This window comes from Fukomys damarensis, unplaced genomic scaffold (genome assembly GCF_012274545.1).
Source record: "Fukomys damarensis isolate Sample0158 unplaced genomic scaffold, DMR_v1.0_HiC HiC_scaffold_35, whole genome shotgun sequence".
Classification (NCBI taxonomy): domain Eukaryota; kingdom Metazoa; phylum Chordata; class Mammalia; order Rodentia; family Bathyergidae; genus Fukomys; species Fukomys damarensis.
Genome location: NW_022900947.1, coordinates 29,172,579 through 29,197,663, shown reverse-complemented (window position 1 = coordinate 29,197,663; position 25,085 = coordinate 29,172,579). Strand labels below are relative to the sequence as shown.

General features: G+C 42.5%; 1 protein-coding gene across 6 annotated transcripts in view; it reads right to left on the bottom strand.

Moving 5' to 3' along the window:
* The window catches only part of Tbc1d1 (TBC1 domain family member 1), a 197,600-nt gene that overhangs the window by 34,159 nt on the left and 138,356 nt on the right, over window positions 1–25,085 (bottom strand). For all 6 annotated transcript variants that reach the window (XM_010625081.3, XM_010625080.3, XM_010625083.3 and 3 more), the window contains one exon: window positions 4,628–4,813. In XM_010625081.3, coding sequence (XP_010623383.1) covers window positions 4,628–4,813 — 186 coding nt within the window. The remainder of the gene's footprint in view (window positions 1–4,627; window positions 4,814–25,085) is intronic.

The following is a 25,085-nucleotide window of genomic DNA, read 5'->3' as shown; positions in this document are numbered from 1 at the left end:
GCTAAGATATATGCCACATCTGTCCAATTCTTTCCATCTTTATGGCTGGGTGTTATAATTCCCAGTGCTTGGCAATGATTAGAGCTCAGCAAGTATTTTTCATCTAAGCTAGGAGAGGCACTTTGAAGCACAGTTCCTCCTTATCTAGAGCCAGGTATCCTTTCCAGAGTATCTCCTGCAGATCATGTTTCTGCTTCCTGGAGCTACACAATACACACACTCCTTTCATGCAACAACTCCTTATATATATGAAGACCACTACTGTGTCCCACCAAACTTACTCAGCCTAAAGCTGCACCAAGAAGAATTAAACATAAATTACTAAACTGGAGAAATCAATTTAAAAAAATCTTATATTGACTTTTTATTTGGTACCGGCAATTGAAGTGAGGACCTCGCACTTGTGAGGCAGGCGGTGGAACCACTGAGCTGAATCCCCAGCCCTAAATTGACATTTTAAATTGATTCTCCAGTTCAATCTCTCACTTCAGGGACACAGACGCTAAAGTTCAGAGATTAACATGCTCACAACAGAGGTGTAATTCATGTCTTCCTGCTGGCAGCTTGAACCATCAATGGTACATGCATGACTGTCCCATCGGGTGGCATCCAACAGTCCTATTGGGTGGCACAAGCTGCCCAATGGGACAAGCGTGCATTTTCCATCAGTGGTTCAAGCTGGCAGGAATGTGTTAAGTGAAGTGCCCAAGGCTGTTTAGTAGCCACTAGGCAGCTGGGTGATTCTAGGCCTTGCAATGACTTCCTCTTGCCTTTTAGGATTTTTCATGTACCATCTTTATTCTTTTCCTTATTCCTTTGAAGAAACTGTTTTGGTGACTTGTTAAACATTTCCCTAAATCCCTGGCATTAATAGTTTTTTTAATGTTAACCTTTTGGTTGTTTTGATTAGGAGAAGGCACAACAAACATCAAGAGAGCTGAGCTCGTGCTTATAGCAAGCTGGGCTGGGATGAGCTGTGCTCCAATGGTTGGAACTCACGCTTTCCAGAGCAGTTTCTCTAGCAGTAAATTCTGCTGTGAGCATGCCTGGCTCCCCTCTTACAGCCAGCAAACAACGTGAGGTACTTGCTCTAGAGTTCACAGAACTGCACATGGCCAGAAGACTCAGCTGCAAACCCATGCATTTTGCTGCTGGCCTGAACAACATCTTCTGCTTCAGGATCCTGACATTGCTGCCTAAAATCAGTGGCCTCCAAAATTCCTTATCAGCCAAGGCAGAAGGTGCAAACCTGCAACAAAAGCAGAGCTCCCAGGGAGTGACTTCAGAGACAGGACCCAGCTGCTTACGTTATTATACAGGAGTCTACACGCCCATGCTGTCTGTGTACACAGAGCATGGAACACACATGTATGTTCCAATCTGGGCTCTGTGATCGATGCTCAGCTCTGACGTCTGCACACTATTCAAGGCTGTCACTGCGCTGTCCCCAGTCCTTCTCTGTTAGTGGGCAAATGTTTTAGCTGACAGACTCTTGGGCCAACTGCCACCATCTCTCCAAAGCTTAGAAACAGAAAGCTAAGAGGTTCAGCAATTAAATGACCCTTACACTTGTAGAGGTGTTAGGCAAAGTACACTCAGCATTTAATTTTTTTAACCACAAACATGTATTAAGGGAAAAGCTTTTGTAAATTAAAATGTCATTAGCTACAATTCAAAATTTAATGTTATTGCATTTGTTATGAAAATGACACTTGAAATATTTTAATGTTACTCATAAAATGTTGAGTTTCATAAATCAGTCTGACAAGCAAGAATATGCTGACCCCAAATGATAGTTGTCTTGAATCACACCTTGCTGTCGCGTATTAGGCTGCTCATATTTTTATTTAAAAATAGCAAGAAAGTGACCTTGCAGAGAGGAACAGCAGAGGATTGCTGGCTTGGGAGAGAGGTGATGCAGTTTATCCTTAACATCACTGCAAATTAGCTGTGCAACTTTGGGAAAAATCACAACTTCAACTGCTAAGTGTCTACAATGGAGTAAGGTAGATTTAAATGATGTAGCTTGATTCTTTCCAGGATGCAGTGCCTCCAGAAGAATAATAAATATTTGATCCATATATATGAAAGTAAGGAAACAGGGTTAACCAGAGAAAGAACTTTTTCATGCATGTTCCTCCCCTCATTTTCCCAAGGACTGTGCAAGCCAGCTCAAACACTTAACTAATTGCAAAAGCCACATCTACCTACAATTTAACCTGCTTTTAAGAAGGAACAAGAAAAATAACAACATCACAGAATGGCTACCTCTCTAATACTGGGCACTTTGATTGGTTCTTGTCAAAATTTGTTTCTGCATTTAATGAGAAAGTTCTACCCTGTCTACTATAAAACTTCTTAGTGCAATTTGACTTAGCAATTTGGTCATGCTTTGACCACAGAGATAAACTTGTGTTAAACTACTATACATAATTAAGAGAGAAAAAAAAAAGAGGAAAAATTAATTTAAACAGTAAAAACAAAAGACCAAAAGAACAGAACACTGCTAGTAAGTCCAGTGAAATGAGGAAGCAACAGAAAGATGCTGGCAAGGACCTGTGATCATTATATAACATCTGGCCAGGTGTTCCAGGCAAAGCCAGACACTCCACCTGTCTGGTCTGTCTAGTCATCATCTGCACAGCAGCGTGCACTTTGCTTTTGTGGCATACTGATCTCATCACATCAATTACGATCCTAATATCTAACATCTACAAGAAGCCAGGCAATGTCATTCCCCTTCTGCAGCTGCATCCTGGTTTTTACATGACTTTCATTTAAGAAGATTCATGACCCACACAATGAATATGGCTGCCTTTTTGCTTTTCAGCAGAAACTTCAACCTACACAAAAATGTACATTCTATGGTCCAAAGCTGTCATTTAATTGATGACAGTTATGATTATCAAATAGTTTTAGACATCTGCTTTCAGAATTACCTTTCAGAATACATAACGTAGAAAAACAGAGTTGGAAGTAATTTTAGCATTCATCTGCTCTAAACTCCTCTTATAATGCCTTCACCCTCCACTGCCCCCTGATGGGATGACCCACCTCTCTCAGCTTTGATACTGCATCACAGAGAGGATGGTTCATTCAAAAGCAGCCCATTCTGCTGCTGCACTACTTTCATAACAAACGTATTCACTTCTTTTTGTTCAAAAATAATACACTTGACTAGATCTGTTTATGTTTCATGAATCTAAACCATTCTCATCTTCAGAAACCACACTGCAAGTACGTGGTGTTGTGACTCATGGACCTGCACGGAGAACAGTCATTTAATCACTGTGCATCAAGATACCAATAGGGCCAGGTGTGGTGGCACACAACTGTAATTCCAGCACTTGGGAGGCTGAGGCAGGAGCATCAAGTTTGAGGCCAGCCTGGGCTACACAATGAGGTCAAGGCCAGCCTGAATTACAGAGCCAGATCCTGTCTCAAAAACTCAGATAGGAATGGCAGGTTCCTGTAAAACTGGACTTCACAGCATGCCACAGATTCTCAGGGGTTTATTCTTCAGATTTGGCATATTACTGGCTTTAGTTTTATACAAATATCAAAGTCCATACCAAATGACAAAAGCCTGGCAATCAAGGGCAATGCTCAATGAAAAATACTAATTCTAAACACTAAAATTAATTCTATAATCGCTCTGGGCAATAGCGGTATGACTGACTCCTGCTCTAACTTTCCTTTAAAAGAGTATGCTCAGCCTCTGCCCTCTAAATCTTGATTGCTTTATACCCAGACAGCTCTCTATCCTCTAGGGCCCACAATTCTTCACAGGTGTGTATACTTCGCTTCTTAAACTACTCTGGCAAGGACATTTGATTGATTTAAGTGTTGGCATAGAAACAGGAAATAAACAAAATCTACACTTTCCAAGTCTGTGTCATATTCTGATGTTGTTTAAATCATTCAGTACAGGGAGAGCTCAGCCAATGTTTTTTCAAGTTGTCTACTACTCAATGAAAAGGCACACAATGAGATTATAAACTTTAAGGACTCAAATAGAATCATTTGATACCTAACACTTAGATAGATTGTGGCTGAGGACGTAGTAGTAAAAAAGAAAACAAAATACAAGAAAAAATACTTTTGTGGTGCTGCCACCTGCCTCACAAGCACAAGGTCCCAAGTTTTATCCCCAGAACCAAAAAAAAAAAAAAAAAAATAAAAAAAAAAAAAAAAAAAAAAAAGTTTTTTTTTTTAGAAGGTTGGAACTTAAAAAATTGCAGCCTGGATCTCAGAAGTTCTAGACACTGTATTAATTAGACTACATAGGAATAATTAAAATAGTTAACAAAATTATATTTAAATCACAAAGTAAGTAATGTTGACATTACTTTGAAAAAGTAAACAGGTAAGACTGATACATATGTAAGATAATATCCTTGATTATATTCTTAAAGAATGCATTCTTGCCGGGAATTTGGCTCAGTGGTTTTGCCGCCTACCTCACAAGCACAAGGGCCCCAGTTTGATCCCCAGTACCAAAAAACAAAACAAAACAAAACAAACAAAATGAAAGTGTGCCATCTTGCAAGAATACATTTTTATATTTGATAGATTCATTTCAGAGCCAAGATTGGGTACAACCCAGCCTGCTCGGCTTCAAACCCACCTTGTAGCTTCTGATTTTCCTTCTCCATCCTCAGCAGCAATATCTGCTGTAGAATGGCCTTTCTCCACAGCTCCCGCAATTCCCGAGATGTCCTTTTCTTCTCCTCCAGTACAGGGCCGAAGGGCCCATCTTCACACACTGGTTCCAAAGGAGACCGCGGGGGAAGCTCTCCTATCTCTGAATAATCTGGAGGAGGAAAAGAAGGTTCCAAAATGGTCAGTTTTCAACAATTTTTGTTTTACATATTCAAGCATAGTGCTAAATCAGGAAATTCTTCTCATTTAGATAAAACATAATAACATCACCAAATTAGAAATTCATGTTTCACTATGTACTGGAATAAACTTGGTCTGAGCCATTAATATGAAACAATGACACATCAGATAGTAAGTAAAAGTTGCAGGGAATTAGTAAGGATGTTACTTTTTAAAGTGTAGTTTTATCTTCTACCAAAGTTATTTAATAGCTGATAATATTAGCATTATTATTATTACCGTATTACTGATAATATAGCATTACTGTTTATATTACTGATCATACTGTATCAATGATATTATTACTGATTATTACTACTAATAGTAACAATCATAAAGAGTCTCCTATGTAGCAATCTTGGCATGGTGGAGTATGCACGATCATATTCTTAAGGCTACGTGGATAATTGTTTATTTAATCTTCACAACGACCTTACGACATGGATACTGTAATTGTTTAGTTTTAAAGAAGAGCAAACACAGGGAGGTTACATAGCTTGCCCTGTGTCACACAGTGAAGAGTCAGAGCCACCCCAAAGTAGTGGCCTCCATGGGTATCTTACTGTTACAAGGCTAGGTATTCACAAAGAAGATTACAATATATTTAACAGTAATTCCTAACAGTGACCACTGACAGACCCCTTTAACAAGTGGTGGGTAGCACTCTTGGAGGTGCTAAGGATCCTAGGCTTGAACTATGCCCCAGTCCCCTTCCCTCACTTTGGAGAAGGATTTTGCTAAATCCCCTAGGCTGGACTCAGACTTGCAATTCTCCTGCCTGAGTCTCCCCAGGACTTGGGATTGCAGGTGTGCACCACTATGCCCAGCCATGCCTGTCATTTTACATAAACAGACTTACTACTTGATCCAGATGACAACCTCCAAAGGTAAGTAAGTATTAGTCTGGCAAGGAAACTAAGGCTCAAGAAGGCCAAGTGATTTCCCCAAGGTTATACAGCAAATAAACAGATGCACTGGAATCTAACCTGTGTCCACCTAGCTCAGGAGCCCACCTGCTTCCCACAGACAACACAACCCAAATGTTTCCTATCTCATCAATTTTTAAATTGGGTATTAGTTTTGTATTTCCAGAATGTGAACCTGTCTCATGTGCAGCAGCCACGTTCTGGTATGTACAAATGCCTCCCAGACACACACACAGAACGGCCGCCTGCACACAGAGACCCTAGCTATGAAGAGCAGCAGAGGCTCCTGTACAACTTGGCCTCACACGATGTAACATTCTCAGGACTTCGGTGCAAACGGAACCTTTGAAAATAAAACCACTGTCCTAATGCGTGCAGTGAAAAAGCCTGAGCCTCAATATACCCCAAATACAAACCCACAATTGCTTCCAGCTGATATGTCCAACCAACTTCATGGTGTGATTATTTTCTGGAACAGTCACCAGCATTAACTGTGCACTATGTTTTCTAAAGTTGTATTGGTTTTTCTACCGTGAAACCCAAGAGAACAAATACAAGCACAAACGGTTTAATTTTTAAAAATGACTTAATCATCTTAATGCCCTTTAAAATTACTAGATTAAAACTATGCTTTATTAAGAATGCTTTATGAGCTCTTTAAGTATTTCAAGTTAGAGCTCTAAATTAGAGCTCCATAGATTATCATTACTATTCCACTACACAAATGAATAAAATTCTATTTCCTTAGGGATAAGAAGTACCTTGACAGTTTATGCACCTTACTGGAGGAAGAATGCTTAATTTTCAACAAAAATGCAGGAATAAAAACTGTCTAGACAGTGTGGCTACAGTCCAAGTGTGGCGTAGAGATCCACATGTAAAGAACTGGGTCCCAGAGTAGTGGTGCGAAAGGATCATAGCACCTGGAAGAGGTGCTGGCATCACTGGAGAATGCCTTCAAAAGAGGCTATGGAACCCTGGTCTTTCCTCCTCTTCTCTAGTTTAAGATGTGACCAATCCTTCCAACACGTGCTCCTGCCACTGCTATCTGGTGCTTTCACCAGGGGCCTAAATCCTGGGAACACCCAGTCTTGGATGTGAAGTTCCAAAACTATGAGCTAAATAAACCATTTACCTTTATTAAATTTCATGGCAGTAACATAAAGCTAATAAAGTTACCATATGAATATTACTAAAGGTAGCATCGTTTAGTGGTTAACAGGGCAAGTTCTGAAACTGGACTACCTGGGTGTGAATTAAAACTCTGCTTACTAATTTTGTGATCTTTTGCAAGTTACTTCATTTCCCTAAGCCTGAACTTTCCATTGTGTTGAATGGAAAAACATTCAATCCTGCACAGTGGTATCAGAGATACCGAGTTAATACACAGAATATTAAACATACAGAACAGAGCACAATACACAGTAACAACACAACATAGGTGGCAATTTGTTTTGCTATCATATCATCAACACATTCCCACCAGCCTGGACTGCCAGTGTTATGTGCATGACAGTGTCATCGGGCAGCTTGTACCACTGGTGATAGAAGTGGTACAGTCAGGCACTGGACAGCCACCATGTGTACCTCCAGTGGTTCAAGCCATCTGGCAGTGAGACATACAAATTACAGTCTCATTGCAAAACAGGAAGAAAGGGGCTAAAGGTGTAGGGAAAGGGGGAAGGGTAGGGGAAAGCTAATAAGGGAAAAGAAAATATATGAGCAAATGAAGAAATGGAAATGAAGTGTTTGCAAAGGGGGAGAGAGGAGGGGTGAAGGGAGGGCAGGGACAAGGGGGGAAAATGAGAACCAAGACCTGTCATGTAAAGGTACAAGATCCCAATGATGAATGTAACTGTACTATATACCTAAAATGTACCCATAAACTCAATGAGGAAAAAAAAAGGACACAGAAAAAGTACTGGAAAGAAATAAATCAAAACTGTACCCCACTCAACTGTAAGGCTTAAGACAGCTAGAACCTTGTCATGTTCAGAAGGGCTTCCCCTCAGTAAGCCCAGCACCTTGCGTCTAGGAGCTGCCTAGTTAATAAATAAAAGTAGAACAGGAGAGGTATGTGGGGGCAGATTTGGACACGTTTATTTCCTGTATTTTCTAATCTATAATAAACATTTTTATAATTAAAATTAAAGAAAAATAATGTAAACATATTCTGATTAAAATCAAAGATGGAAGAGTATTATGTAAAGCACACAGAAAACAAATCAACCCCTCCTCTAAAACCATAAATTAGGTTAGTTAGTACTGAATATGACATAGTTTATTTAAATCCATTTATCTAAAAGGAATATTAGTATTCTTATCAAATCTTATCCTGCAGCTTCAGGACTTCTACTTGAGCTCTTTTCTTTCTTCTTGTGTTCTTCTCTTACTCCCTCTGCTGGACCACGCCGTTATGTTTAAAGTTCTGCTTTATTTCATACTGGAAGTATTTACACTCCTACTGGCATACAAAGAATTCTTGTTTCCAAAAAATAACTTGTGAGATGTCCTGGCTGACCTGGGAAGGCAGGAGATGGAGTGCAGGGACAAGCACAGCTTTTGAATGTGCTTTCACATGCTGGTGTAGAGCACCCACGGCCCACCCAGGCAATGGGGCTCAACCCCACTGAAAGGTGCAGCGGACCCGAGTTCTTCTCCTTTCTTAAACCCTACTGATAAACAAGGACTCACCTTATCTAGTCTTCTTCCACTAATTCCACCCGTCTTGCTTACCACAGCCTTTGTCCTCCTGTCTGAAAAATTGCTACTACATTACTTTCAAAAGAGGAATAAAAGTAAAATCTTCACCCAAATTTATTTACTGTGGTAAAAATTACCAAACCAATTTTTTAAAAATATTATTTTCTGCTCACGTTAAGAGTAGCCTAGTTACCTGGGCCTGGTGGTGCATGCCTGTAATCCCAGCACTTGGGAGGCTGAGGCAGGAGGATTGCGGTGAGTTTGAGGGCAGACTGGGCTACATAATGACTTCAAGGCCAGCCTGAACTACATAATGACCCTGTCTCAAAAAAAAAGATTAAAAAGAAAAGAATAGCCTATTTACAAAGCAGCTTAGTGATTTATACATGCGGTAGTTAAAACATTTGTTTGCTCTAAATTTGGCCTGGCTAAATTTATGAGAATGAGCTGTTTTCTTATCGGTTCAAAAAGATTTGGGACTTGGCCATGTCTGTGCAGTGTGAGTCCTCTTCCACCCATGTGTGGGTCTAGGCCACCTTATGAGATGAGCACTCTCAAACACAGCAGCTGAACCAGAGGGGCAGAAGGAAAGAAAAATGAAAAATGTAGGATGGTATAAGCTGAGAACCAGGTTCTCATAATAAATTAGACATGACTTTCAAGTGCTAATTCCTAAGCCAATCACCTGTATTCATCGGATCACCCATGTACCCCAGTGACTGATATACAAGGTGGTCTACAAGAGCCATTTCAGTTCTAATGTTCTCCAGAGTAATGCAGGGATCTAACATCTTTCCTTCACTTGGGTTCTCGATAAAAGTGCTGCCTAGAAGCCAGTGTGGAAAAGCACAGCCCAGTATAGTAAAGGCTGAGCTCAGGGCTGCTCCGGCCCTGGCCAGACTGTTGGTGCCTCTTCGTAAACACATAGTCCCTCTTGGGTTCCAGTTCCTCCATGCAAAATGTAAGACGTGTATTCACCTCTGTCCAACTGGAGAAGGCAGGCACAGACATACAGTTTTACATATTTATAAGGTCTGCAAAGCCACAAAACCAAAGGGCCACAACAACACACTAGGATTAGACTTTACTCTTCTGACATCTCTGACAGGATACAGAATATGCAAATTACGTAGATTTCAGAAACAATAAGTTCTAAAAATTTTAAAACCAGTGATAACTCAGGAACCCTAAGAGACAATTGTCTCCATTTAAATCACTGCTGTAACATTCCCAATAAAATTAGAAGTATGAATTATGCTCATGTGTTGCTATTTTAGATGCCAAATTATTCTCCAAAAACTCTGAGCTACTGCATCCTTCTTTTACTCTGTATGTAAATATCCAGGGAAGAGAATATCACATGGCTGCTGTGAGCAGGATAAGTGCTGTGATGGAAAAACAGAAAATGGCATAGGCACACGAGCTCTACTAGTCCAGTAACTGGCTCTCTAAGTGCAAGACACAGGGATTCTTTCTTGTACTTTCACAAAACAGACATTTAATTTTGAGCTGCAGTTCTTCTTCGTGAAGACATGACACCAAGTGCCCAAAACGAGTGCCTTGTAAGAAAGAACTTCCAGGAGGAAAATAAGTCTAATCTTCATTTTCCAATTTTCCGACTTTTTGCTGTGTGTCAGCCCACAATTGAGCATTTTACAACTCTCTCTATGTTGCCAGAAAATCCTGAACTCCCACGCCATACGAAATAGAAAGTTCTGAAATCTCAGTTTTAGCAGCATAAGCAGATTTTGGAAATGAGAGTTAAAAGTGAACATGAAGTCTCTGGAGAAAAGTTAAAAACAACAGGGAGTGACATCTGCAGCATCTGTTGTTACCAACAGCTGAAAAGCTTTTCTTTAAAAAACAAAGTAAAATAACTATGTAGATTAAGTGCTGTGAAAATTGTTTACAACATCTGAACCACTTTACATCTATGAGAGCAGGAGGCAGAGGCCAACCACATGAACAGCCACATTCCCCACCACAGCCACCCCCTTCACCCAATTGCCTTGGTATCGCCAGGACCTCTTTGGAGGTTTATAGAAAAATGAGAATATTATTATTTTCTACACTTTAGCTATAGGAAAACACAATTAAAAAAAACTCACCTAGTTTAAAAAAAAAGTATTTCTAACCTCTTGCTACACGCAAGGAATGATGCTAGAAATCGGGTAAGAATAAGCTACAGTTCCTCAAATTCCAACAGGGTGACTGAGAGAAGTACATTATCACTGGAGGAAGGGATACACCGAGGACGTGCTCTGAAGTCAGGAAAGGAGGATGGACTTCTGCTGCAGAGCACTGTCTCTGTCCTCTCCCAAGCCAGCCATCTGGGAGAGTTTTCAAGGCCATGTGAAGACAAGAGATGAAGGCAAAGGAGCCAAAAGACTCGGTCCATTTACGGTAGGGACAACAGCTCAAGAGAGAAGCAGTCAGGGCCACACAGGGGTGGTGGGGAGTCTAGAAAGAGGACCTGGAGTGACAGGTAAGGTGCAGGAATTGAAGGAAAAGGCAGCAGCAAGCCTCACCAGCATGTTGGTGCTCCTGGTTCCCTCCCTTCTGGGCAACAAGAGCTCAACAGGACCCACTGCACAGCTTTGTTGTAGAGATTGAATGGAGAGCACAGAAGACCAGACTGGGGCTGCAGTTAAGTCTGGGTTCCTATTAAGTATAAGCAACAAGAGCTTTGCTTCCCCTGCCTTGGTTGGGAGCTTGGAAAGAACTAAGAAAAGCTGTGGACAAAACTTAATGTGTGGGATAAAATTATCCTCAGAAATAAATGGCATTTGTTTTCAAATTCAGAAGGGGAGCTTTTTGAAGCTGAAATTCTGGGCTCTCATTTCTTGATTAAAAATAATAAAAGAGAAATAAATATTCAACCTTACAATATAAAATGCTGATCTTTGTAACTGTTTGCTCTTTCCTATCACCACTTACATAACACTGATTTCCATGACAGTTTGAGTTGTATCCCTGCGGGGTATGCAGAAGCTGAGCCCTGTCACCCCCAGAGTTCCACAATCCACCCTAGGATCATTTTTCTTCCTTCTGGATCATGGGGTATGGAAGCACTCACAGGCACACAGAGCTGAAAGGGGCGCTAGAAGAAGACTTAGCAGAACTCTTTTCCCTTCTCCTGGTGTGACAGCTGAGGCTCAGAGGGGGCCGTATCCAGTTTCTGAGTGTCTACTATGTGCCAGGCTGTGCTTTACTAGTACCCACCAGTGTCCTCAACATCACCAGGTAAACTAGGTGCTGCCTGTATCCCACCAGCAAAGCCCAGAACACTGAGTTCATCATCATAAATTGGTGGAGCCAGGACTGAAACTCAGATCCCAGGCTGGCTCATCCCAGTGCCTGGAGCAGTGGGAACCAACTCAAAGGCGGAAAGGAGAAAGCACCGTACCATACCAGTGCCGCTGCTCACTCCCAGGAAATACACCAGTACCTAGACTGCTTATAACTGAGTCTCCATCCATAAATTACAGGTATTAATCGCACCCACTTCCACAACTTTGTTGTAGAGACTGAATGAAAATCCTTGAGAGCACCAAAGACTGGACTGGGGCTGTAGTAAGTGCCTAATTCCTATTAACATCACTATCTAATTTGTTCTAAAAATAGAGGATCTGTTGGCAAAATCTTTCTGTTGCTCAGACTTCTCCACAATCAATCAGGTTGGGGATTTAAAACAAAACACTAGAATAGTAAAGAATATTGGAAAGGACAAGCACTTGTTCTACAAAGAAAATAACAGGTCCCAGGGGTCCCCCTGACCAACAGGAGGCCCCACCTCACAGCCTGGGTGTGTCTAGGGCCATGGTCATGCAGGGCATTAGTTTGGAGAGGCGGCCACTCTCTCGAGGGCTCAGATGACCTCTGGCCTTGTCTGGTTGACTCCCTGCTTCTGTGCAAGGCTTTCTCCTGTCACTCCCTGCCCAGCTGGACCCCCAGCGGCCTCCTCCAGGCACCCACAGCTCTGGCACCAACCTCAGCCAACCCTCTCGGCCACTCTGAGCACAGACAATAAATAAAAGCAAGAGGAGCCCAAAGAAGCAGACAAGGCAGCCCAGAGCTTCACAAAAAAAGACTGAGCAGAAGAAAGAGAAGCCAGAGAGACCTAGGAATGAGGGCTAGGGAGACCACACACTGAATGCACAGAATTGAGCAAGGCCCTGCGGGGCATGAGACGCTGGGCCCAAGCCATAGGGGTGCAGCTCTTTCAGATGGTTTTAAATTATGCAAAGCTACTATGAAACTTTATATATAAATTTCACCTATATCTACATAGAGATACAGGTATCAGACACATATATAACATTATACACAAAGAACTTTTTAAGTTACACATTACAAATAAAGAGTTCATCCCCTGTGACCAATCACCCACTCAATTCATCCCAGAACAATGGTGAAATGAAACTAAGCCCTGACCCCAAGGTGTGGAGAATGGCCTGCAAGAGTGGCCAGCATAGAGGGCCACTGTGGGACACCTGCCCTAGAAGAGAGGCCCTTCTTCCCAGGGGTAGGGAGGGGACACGGGAAGGGCAGCCAGGAACAATCACTCTTGAGACCCAAAGGGGAAGCAGAGCAGTACGGAGACCCAGAAACTGCAAGTAGATCCCCGGGGCCCAGAGAAGAAGCAGGGAGGGCACACAGATGCCAAGAAACGAGTCAGGTCCATGCTGAGTGAGACCACCAGCGTGATACCAGAACGAGGTGGAAACGACACGCTGCCAAGCTCTGTGCCAGGTAGCCAGTGAGCGGTTACAGCCTAGTACCCGCACTGGCCCCTCTCACATCCACATGGATTTATAAAAAGACGTCCAACCACTCAGCATTCGGCATCTCTGTTGTGGATGTGCTGCGACGATGGCTCCTGTCAAACCTACTCTGCATGGATGTGGCGGTGGGCACAGAAGACAAGATCCGCCTGACCACCCTTTCACCAGTCACAGCCCACACAACCTGGGCTAAAAGGTTATCACAGTGTACTTTTCACACCAGCCGCAGCTGTAGCAGCATGATCCCCAGAACCTGGTCAGAAATGCAGTCTGGTCCCACTCATCCAGCCTCACTGGAAAACTCCTGGGTTTCCAGCCACCTGTGATTGCACAGCTAGGAATTCTAACACACAATGAAGCTTGAGTCCCTGGCTTTTGGCATTCAGTGCTTTATCAGCCACTGATTTTAGCTGATACATCTCTCTTAATTGATAGTGTCACAGTATGTGCCATGGAGACACTAGGAAACTAGCATAACTTTTAAATAAACTATTTCAAATTAATTAATGTTTTTACCCATTATTGGTAGAAGTCACCCATATGGGTTTAAAAATATATCTTGCCTTCAAACATGGGCCAAATCATATTACTTTTGCCAAAGGCCAACTGTTTGAACTAAAATTAGTACCATTTTCTTAAGAAATATATCCAGAAAATGGCCCTTCCCTGCTGACCTAGACCAACCACTCATACTATCATAGCAATATTAATAAATTTCCTTCCAGAATACTTCAAGATCTGGACATAAACAAAGACCCAGGCCAATGAGTCAATCACCCAACCCAAACAAGAAAATAAATACTAGCACAAGCTAAGATCACTGTTCACCAGCTTGTGTTATGCGGCCATTAGAGATCCTTATTTACAGCAGGGCTTCCAGCACCCCACTAGTGAGCACCTCCTGTCCAGCTCTGGCCCCTGTGAACCCTCTGGGGAGTTTAAAAAAAAAAAGCTCTTCCTCACTGTGGTAGGTAGCTTCCCAATTCAGATTATTATACTCAGCTCTGTCGTACACCCAGAATCTCCCCATCCTTTTCCCTTGGTGTTTGTTGTGTCCCTCATGACCCCTGCATTCTCAAACCCACTTTCAGCCCAATATCTAGCTCAGTGCTTTGTGTACAACTGTGTGTGCTTGGTATGTCTACATATTCACAAACACAATAAACCCATCTAATGTTGGGGCAGGGCCTATATCTCACATGCAAACGTGGGTCTTTCATAAAGAATTGCCTTGACATATCTTCATAATAATAAAGACAGTGTCATAGGAAAAGCATCACGAGAGCTGGGATGAACAGCTACGGAGGCCATGGAGGTCTTCAAATGGGTCTGACTGAGTAGCGGTCATGGGACAGGGAGGGGTAAGGTAGTCACATGATGCTACTACAATGATACAAGGAAGAGGTGACCAATTTTCCCTTCTGTGGATTAAGAGGTTTTTAGTTATGTTAACTGGCTTTTCAACTGCCTGAAAATGAACAATTTTAATTGTTCTTGGGGAAACTGTATACAAATACATTTATTTTTTCTGAAAAAAATTTGTTTTTTAAAAGAGAAAAGTTACCTACCACCCAAAGACAGGATTTTCCCTTGGGCCTTTGGATGTTCAGATGAGGCTTTCACTCTGTAGTCAGGGGTTTGTTGCTCTGCACAGAGTGCGTCCCCTTGGCCCTCAGTACCTTTTCAACCATCACAATGGGATGCAGAGTCTGAAGCCTCTGCCACACCTAGTCAGGGGCCAGACTCAGAAGGCAGTGGCTTGTGAGCCTGATTCACAAACAGGGGTCTGGGCAGGACACCCACCCTTAACACTCATCTCCAGACAAGGTACTGGGGGCTTTTCAATTAGAATCAGCGGAAAGAGCAGGGTCATATCACTGGCCCATACCTGAGGGGAAGTTGGGAAGAACTGCTGGGAAAAGGAAGAACAAAGGAATGAGAAGTAAATGTCACTAAAGAGCTCTGGGAGAAGGTCATATGGAGAATGTAAAAATCACCAGGGAAAGAGACAGAAGTCAGGGTGTTCACAGGTGACTGACTGCAGATAGCTGTGAGGAAATCTTGCTGGGCTATTGTTTGCGCAGCAGTCGGTCTTGAAGGAGAACTCTACCTCAGTGGCTGATAAGGGACTAATTGCTAAAAGCTCTAGGGAAACCCTGCCAGGTTCCCTCCTCTATCCTGCCTGCCTCACAGCCTCTGTGACTGCAAACACCAACCATCCATTACACAATGCTTATCTGGATGTGATCTGAGGACAAAATCCAGGCAAGGAAACCCATGACCTAATAGTTAGGAAATACTTTTGTACTCTGCTGGGAGAGGGGATGGGGAAGTCCATGAAATGAAACAAGAAGTTTAAAATAATGAATCCAATTCTTCCCCCATCTCCCACAATGCTGAGTTTTATGTGGAAATGTGACCTTTCCACCTGGAAAGCCCCAGTCACACTGTCTTCCTTACAAGGACGGTGTCCTGAACCCAACTGACTTGGGAAGCAGCATTTGTTTTAGGTACCTAAGCCTGAGAGGCAGCTGGGAAACAGGCTTGAGCTGTGTTCTGTCATACTTCCATGTTCTTATTTAGGAAACAAATAGACTACTTTATCACCAAGACAGCTTCTGTTTCCTAAGTCAGGAAACTGAACCTGGGGTGGTGTATGCCTGTAATCCCAGCATCCTGAGAGGCTGAAGCAGGAGGATTACAAATCCAAACCTAGCCTGGGGCAACTCAAGGAGAACCTGTCTCAAAATTAAAACAAAATAAACCGGGCGTGGTAGCGCACGCCTGTAATCCCAGCACTCGGGAGGCTGAGGCAGGAGGATCGCTGAGTTCGAGACCAGCCTGGGCTACACAGTGAGTTCCAGGTCAGTCTCAACTACATAGTGAGACCCTGTCTCAAAAAAATGAAAAAAAAAAATTAAAACAAAATAAAAGGAGCTGGAGTAGCTCAGTGTGAAGGCCCTAATTTCAACCCCTAGTACTGACAAAAATAAAATGTCAGTTCACTGAGATTCATTTAAAAATCCTGACATAGTCACATGCAAGTGGCATACACCTGTACACCCAGCTAGTACGGAGGCTGAGGCAGGAGAATTGTTCACGCTCAGGAGTTCAAAAGAGGCCAGGCTGGACAAGACAGTGAGACTTGTTTTCCAAAAAGGTAAAAACAGATTTGATAGATTTCAAATGCTTAAATGTAATGTGTCATGAGTTAAATTAGACAAGCTGAAATGTTTCCAAAAAATAAATAAAAATACACTTGACTGGGGCCGGGGATTTAGCTCAGAGGTTCGGTGGCCTGCCTTGCAAGTGCAAGGACCCGAGTTCAATCCCCAGTACCAAAAAAAAAAAAATACACTTGATAGATTTTAAATGCTTAAATGCAATCTGTTTCATAAATTAGACAAACTGATTTCAAATGTTTTTGAAAACTTTTTTGTGATAAAAAAATTTCTTAAACATTACCACAGTTTACTTGGCCAAAAATCTCATTACAGAGGTGATATTTCCTTTTGAATGTCTCCATCAATCATAACTGAATACGGCAATCCTAGTACACCAAGCTTCTATTCCAATCTGTTTAGAATTGAGAGCTGCACATGTGATAAGACACCAGTGCACAGGACAAAACAAAGATGGGCAGCCAAAGAAAGCAGATGCTTCGATTGAACAAAGTCACTGGGTAAAGATTTGCATATGGGCTACCTCAGAGCAGCAAAACTTCTCTAAATATGCAGGCCCAACAGAGGATCTGCACACTGACTGTAAAAGGTGTGCTTAAATTGCACAGAGCTTTGGGGAAACCAATCCTGCCCAGCGAGTCACCGTGAGATGCCAGGTTCCAAGACATGCACCTGTCAGCCTCAGGGACATCTTGAAAGCCTCAGACTCTTTAACCTTCCTCTGGGAAAACTTTAAGGAACAAAACATCTGTGACTAATTTCTTACAGCAATTCCTCATCCTTTATTTTTTCCCCTCAAGAGAGTTTTGAAAAGAATCCCCCATGTCTTTTTAGCACTTTGCTGCTCGATTCAGAGTCCAGGGCTGCTTAGCAGGGGTGGTGGGCTGGGGTGAGGCAGTGCCTCTTAGGGAACAAGGTTTCCTTTTGCTGTGACTTCCAGCCACCATATGCACTTTGCCAAAAACTTGAAGCACTTCTGCAAACTAACAGCACGCTACCCGAAGGCCCTGAGAGGGTCTCCTTGGCAACAGGACTGTTCTCCAAATGCCACAGTCTCCAAAAACATCCTAAAACTCCAGTGATGGACTAGACATAAAGGAGGCAAAGGTAGAATTAAAGAATGACTGCCATTTGTGGAGGCAGCTTTTTAAATTCCTTTAAAATCCTACATATAATGCGTGCAGGCTGCCTGCATATATTATATAACAACAGCTTCCACCAACTGGCCCCACATGCCTGCCTGCACATGTGGGCACTATTACTGTGCTCTGTTATTGCTGCAGACATTGTTACACAGGGAGGGCAAGCAACTGTTCTTAGCCACACAGCTCCTAAATGGAGGAGCCAGGACTTCAGTTCAGGAAGATTGGATTTACAATCACATTCGACTCAATAACAAAAACACAGATCATGTTATTAAAACATAGGCAAAGAACTTGAATAGACATTTCTCCACAGGTAAGACATAAATGGCCAACATGATATGAATGGGTGCTTACCATCACTAATCACCAAAGAAGTGCAAACCAAAACCACAATGAGGTATCCACCTCATACCCATCAGGAAGGCAACAGTCAAAATAACCGAAGAATAAATATTGGTGAGGATGTGGGAAAACTATAACCCTTGGGCCCTGTTGGTGAGACTCTCAAGCAGATATAGAAAACACTATAGAAATTCCTCAAAAAATTAAAAATAGAAGTACTGTACAATCCAGGAATCCTTTTTCTGAATATGTACTAAAAAGAATTGCACGCAGGATCTCAAAGCACTATCTGCACCCACGTTCAGAGCAGAATTACTCAAAATAGCCAAGAAATAATTCAAATGTCCATGGTTTGTTGCATGTATGAACCAACTGTGATACAAGAGAATAAAATTAGGCCTTTGAAAAGGAAATCCTGTCATATGCTACAACAGAGATGAATCTAGAGGACATTATTCTAAGTGAAATAAACTAGAAACAAGAAGGCAAATAACTGACCATGATTGCACTTGTATGAGATACATGTAAAGTATCCAAAGTCATAGAAAAAGAAAGCAGAATAGTGGTTGCCAGGGGCCAGTGTGGGGATGAGGGCTGGAAGATACGGATAGTGGCTGGATAGGTACAGAGTTTCAGTTTCACAAGATAAAAATGTTTTGCAGATTCATTACTGAATTTAACATTTAAAAATGGCCAAGATGGTCATTTTAGATTAGATAGAGTTTTTTGTTTTTTTGGTACTGGAGATAGAACTCTGGACTTGCACTTGCGAGGCAGGCGGTGGAACCACTGAGCTAAATCCTCAGCCCTATAAGGTGTTTTTTGTTTTGTTTTGTTTTGTGTTTTTTGTTTTTTTTTTGCAGTACTGGGGACCGAACTCAGGACCTTGAGCTTGTGAGGCAGGTGCAAGTACCACTGAGCTAAATCCCTGGCCCAATTGGAGTTTTTTCTTTTTTTTTTTTTAGCACAGTTAAAAATAATTTTAGAAAATTAAAAAACCTGTACTGTTGCCCAGGACACTACATTGACTCTCCAGCCAATCAGGCCTTTCCTGAAGTGATATGTGACTTCCTTTCCCTCAAGTGGCAAGAAGACATTAGCAAAAATATTCATCACAATGGGAGTTACTAAACCACACTGTATTGTACTTTACCTATGACATACCAAGAAGATAACGGGCTTCAGGCTGGAATGATGCAATGAAGAAAAGCTCACAGGGATCCTGTTTAAAACTCTGGGGCTCAGAAAAGGTGAATGTGAAAGGAAAGATGTTTGGTGTAAAGGACACCTGAGATTCCAGGACACCCTGCCAAAGTTCACACCAGTTGGAAATATGAAATCAGAACATTCCCAAGCCCTGTCCGCCTGCATGTAGACATGTGTGTCTCCATAGATCTCCACAGTTTACCGAGGACTTGTACTTTTGCCTTATCTAGACCCAATTCCCAGGCATAATACAAGACTGATATTCAGAGAGTGGGATAGTTACTGTTAGCCCCATCTTACAAAGCAAGAGACCAAGGCAAGTCAGCAAGCCCAAAGCCCAGGGCTACTCAACCTCAGTGCTCCAACCAGGCTGCTCTGTATCTGGCCAACGCTGGATGCTGACCCTCAATGTTATGCCTAAATAAAGGGCGAAGGAAAACTGCTGTGGGGAATGAGGTTTACAGCCTCAGTCTTACTGTAAAATGAGGCACGAGATTAAGACCCACTTTATGTTCTAACATGAAAAGTACCAAAAAGCCTTGGTTATTAGCAATATCAAATAGAATTTATTAAGCTCCACAGACTTTGATTATTAAGACAAGTATTTAAGTAAACAAAAGAACCTTTATACCTTACCTGACAAAACCACTACAGATGAGCATACACCCGACCAGAGTTGGAACTATGCCATTTAGAAAGAATAAAGTGGCAAAAGGATTTCAATGAAGCCATTTCTGATGGTAGTTGGTAAGACGGTTAGATCAGGACCACAGGCATTGTGAGAGGGGGAGGGAGGACTGGAGTTCATGTCAAGGCAGGAGGGCCAGAAAGGAGAAAGTCCCGTGCTAGGACACCCAGACCTTGGCCATTATGCCACTAGAAATAACCACAGGGATAGGTCTACTTTTTCCACATCACTGACGATTTGAGATTGCCCGTCCGAAACAACAAAGCACTGTATAATCAGGAACTTGAAAATGACTCCAACCAGAGTTCAAACTTTAACACACCATTTTAATTTAGAAATAGAACATATTGACTTGTACTAACCTATCCAACAATTTCAAACACAACAACAAAGAAGGTTTTAGGTAAAGAGTGATCAGAAAAGGTGGAACATGGTATTTTAACATATCAGATGCAAATAAAAAGGATATAAAAGACACAGGATTTTTAAAAAATCAATTCCTGATTACCTGAAAATATAAACATACTGCAATTTTATATCTGCTGAACCTAGAATTTGGAACTGCAATGAGCATTATGAAATATAGTGCTTTGGGATAGTCACAGACCCTCCCCAGCACTGTTGGGAAGGAGAGGGCAGTAAATGGCATGGAAGATGAGACAGCAGCTCCGCTCCCTCAAAAAAACCTCATGGGAGAATGAAAATTCCTCCCAAAGAACATTGAGCACCTCTAACTTTTGGGCTTGATTTCTACAAAGTAAGGCTGCTACTTTCTCAATTCCAATTACTGGCCATACCATGTTTAATAATTACATAGAACTAAGGCAGTGGGGGGAATCACCCAACCATCACCTGTAGTTCCAGCTCACATGAGAGAATTGATTCTGTCTGCAATAAATCTAAGTACCTGTTAGCATCATAACTGGTGACAGAAACATGCATTCATCTTAACCTTCTGTAGGAGGCAAGATCTTCTATAGGAAGATTAAATGTATTCCAAATGCTTTCTTAATGTCAAATTAGTTTTTCCTACTATCAAAATGTTACTAAATTATACATTTTTTTAAAAAAAAGGAATGCAGCACTCTGGGAGGCTGAGGCAGGAGGATGACAAGACTAAGCCCAGCATGGGAAACTTAGTGAGACCCCATCGCAACATTTTAAAAGGGCAGGGGAACTATAGCTCAGTGCAAAGGCCCCCGAGTTCAAACCCCAATGCTGCCAACAAAAGAAAAGGAATGTGGGAAAACATTACCCATCATACTGCACAATTTCTACATACTATCAGTATGCTTTTCCTTTGTATTTTTTTTCTCCATGGGTACATTATTTTTTACATATCATAATCTGAGTAGTTACAATATATACTTTTCCATATTTGGTGAAGATTCCAAAATCACGCAAGCAGCAAAATCAAGCCCCATCTATGAACCACACCTTGTGGCTGGTTCTCAGGCTGTCTCAGCTGTCCTCCCTGGCTCCTGTCCCCAGAGGCTTGGCAGAACTGAGCAGGAGTGGTGAGGCCTCCCCAGTCTTGCCTCCCTGAGGAGCACTTGACCACTGTTGGTTGCCAAGCCACATAACAACCATTGTGCCTTAAGAATCCCAAATTCGTATTACTGGATAAATACATCAGTTAAAGTTTGTCTAGGGCTGGGGATGTAGCTTAGTGGTCAGACACCTGCCTAGCAAAAGCAAAGCCCCTGGGTTCAATTGCCAGCACTACAACAGCAACAATCCAACAAATTTGGTTCCTGACAAGTCAGACAGCTTCTAAGTTCTCCCAGTAATGAGGAATTTACACTACTTCCCCACACACAATTTCATCTGCCTCTCTGTCCTGTTTGTGCCTTTGGTTGGTGAGAGACGAAGTTACTGAGACTGTACCAGCTCACAATGGTGCTGGGAGTCTATGCCTCTCTTCTCTGCTCTACCCTGTCCACCCCCACAGCCAGATGGAGGCAGGCTGGGTCCTACTGACATGGCAGTGCCACACTTCTCCCATGCCTCCCTGGGGTAGCAGCCGTGGCTGCTTGTAAAACTCAGAATGAGAAATTAGAGTCATTCATAGGAAAATGGGTACATATGGAGGATATACTCCTAAGTGAAATAAATAAGTCACACATGTGTAAATACCGAGTCGTTTCTCTGGTGTGAATAAACTATAATAGTACATAAGATCCTAATGAGATAACTGACATTGTGAAATGGGAAGAAAAGGGCTAAAGGTGTAGGGAAAGTGGGAAGGGTAGGCGAAGGGTAATAAGGGAAAAGAAAAAATAAAAATGAAGTGTTTGTAAAGGGGGAGGGAAGGAGGTGGTGAAGGGAGGGCAGGGACAAGGGGTAAAAATGAGAATCAAGACCTGTCGTGTAAAAGTACAAGATCCCAATAACGAATGTAACTGTACTGTATACCTAAAATGTACCAATACACTCAATAAGGAAAAACAAAACCTCAGGTGCCTCTGAACTCAGAGGGCATTCAGATGTGGGGGCTGGGGTGACTATCACAGGGACAAGCAAGCTGGTGTGGAGAATAAAGAAAGGATAGAAGAGAAGGCCAGGGATATGGCTTGGCTCCTGTCAACCTCCTAATTCCCAGTGCTTTCCCTCATCTTGACTTCTCAAGTATCCTTAAGTAGCTTTAGTCCTTTTCTGATTCTTGTAACTAAACCATCATTGGTGAAAACAGGCTCACGGGGGTTTCCTGCATACTCCCTAAGCACCACCTACATGCAGTGGCTCACCTAGGGTCAGCTAAAAAGCAAAACAACCTCCTTTCTGATAGAATGGGGAACTGGTCCAACAGGCAAGAGAGCAGGGTCAGAGAAACAGGCTGGTGACGCGCAATCAGGTATGGTTTTATGGAAAGACTTGTGAATGCAGAGATGACACAATCAAATTCCTGGCAGCCTGTGGTGAGTCCTGTCCCCAGAGCCTCCATTTCTTCATCTGTAAAACAAGGAATTGCAATTGAGGGCTTTCAAAGTCCCCACCTGCTTTTAGGATTCCTTGAAAGTGGTACACTTCATACCTCTGACATATTCAGCAGTGCTGTTTTAGGAGCAGTGCGGGCTGCAGAGCATCTTGACTCGGCCCGAACGAAGTTCACTGCTTCAGTTAGGAGACAGCATGTCAGCTAGGAGGGAGTGGAATGCACACCAACCTGCAGCCAGCACCTGAGTCAGGGGAGGCTCTCACAGAGCTTGCACCTCAGGCACTGCATCCAAGAGAGCTTTCAGGGAATGTTCTGGAGCTGTGCTTTCCAACACGATGGCCCCTCGCCAGTGTGGCACTTGAGCACCTGAAGAGCTAAATTTTTACTGCACTCAAGTATGATTAGTTTACATTTAAGTTCCAAGCTTTATATGTGACTGGTGACTACTGTGCTGCAGTGAAAACGTAAGGCTGACATAAATCACCTCAAGACAGAGTAAGAAGATCCACATCGGGAACAAACATGAGCCCTTAAGGAAATTCGGAGCGGAGCCCATAACGAGGGGAAAAATAGTGGCACTGAGGCGACCTGAAAGAATATGGAAAAGTATATCAGTGTTTAGGGGTGGGCAGGGGCATAAAAACACTGTGGGTTGACTGCTGTGGGGAGAAGAGCAGCAGGAGGGGCTTTCTGGGCCACAAAAATGACCTGTGCCAAATCGTGGCTGCTTGCAGAGCCCAGCACAGCAGGGAGCGGCACAGCATTTCTCAAGATTAGGGCTACAGCCCTCTGAAACCTCCCCATCCCTTCTCCCTAACTACTGGATGTGGGTGCACTGTGCTCAGCCAAAAATCAATGTCTCCTCATCACGCTATGGTTACAAGGGGCCAAGTGACGTGGTTTCAGGTAATGAGATGTGAAAGGACATCTCTAGGCATCTGCAACAGTTTTGTTCTGTGGATGTGGAGGGGTCACCTTCTGCCCCTTAAGGCTTCCTTGTCCATTCTGCTTGGAAGTAGAGGAAAAGCTGACAATGGAGGCAGTCACAAAGATGAAGGAAGAGAGAAAGGACCTGACTTCCTGGAACTATCACGGTGCCACAGGACCAGCTGCGCCATTGTTGACTTCCTGCTATGAGAGAAAAATTAATCCCTCTGTGGTTATTAACTACGGAGTGCAGTTAGTTAAATGCAATCTCTAAATGATGCCAATTTTGGCACTTGGAAATGAGATGCAGAAAAATGTGAAAATGGAAGTGTAAAGAAAACTGAGCAATGGGAGATGAAGAAGCCACTCATGGGTGACTGGAAATGGGTGAGTTGGTTGCATGCTGGGAGAACATTGGATCTCTCTGTATATGCAGCCTGCTACACACAGACACAAGTGACTAAGGCTGGAGTATTAGGGATAATCAAAGAACATTTTCTGAATGTTATGCATACTGGTTTCTGGGGAGAAAAATGGACTCAAACTTATTTGCAATCAGAGGAAGAAATCGTCCTTGTGAAGGGAGAGATCCCCCTGACTTCTCATGTGAGCCCTATGACATGAAGCCTTGCAGGGCAGAAGATGCCAACTGCTTCTTTCATGCCTCTTTATCCCTAAACACAGGCCTTGGCAAGAGAAAAGATGGTACCCAGTGGGAAGAAGAAAATGTCCCCTTCTTAACAGAAATCCAGATCAACTGAGCTAAGAGTGGACACAACGTCTCATCACCAGAACCATGCTGCAGCAAGAGTCCTCAAATAAAAGCACCTGGCCTGGAAATGAACTACACTTCAACTTGCTGTGCAAAACCCACTATTGTCTCAGGTATAAAATCCATAGTTTGCAAATCATTTTCAGAATTACGCAAGACCATAATTACAGTGTTCCTGCTTTTGTAAATGACATTTAAAATCTTATGAGAACTCACACTGCAAATATTTTCATGTATAGAAGAGTGATAAATTTACTTAAAAAAAAAATCCAGTTAGAAAGCAGTTTAATGCATCCCTTGGCTTTATCTCAGGATTTTTTACAGAGCACTCCCTGAATGTGCTGAGAGCTGAAAGCCTGGCATTGCCAGCCCAAGTATGGTGAGACACGCACAACCTGGCCTCCTCCAGGAGATGATGTGCTTTCGTTCAAATAAATGTAAATAACAGCAACCATTCAACAGGCAGGTTCTTTTTTTTTTTTTCTTTTTATTGAGTTTATTGGTACAATCTAGGTATACAATACAATTACATTCATCATTGGGATTCTGTACCTTTACATAATAGGTCTTGATTCTCATTTTTTCCCCTTG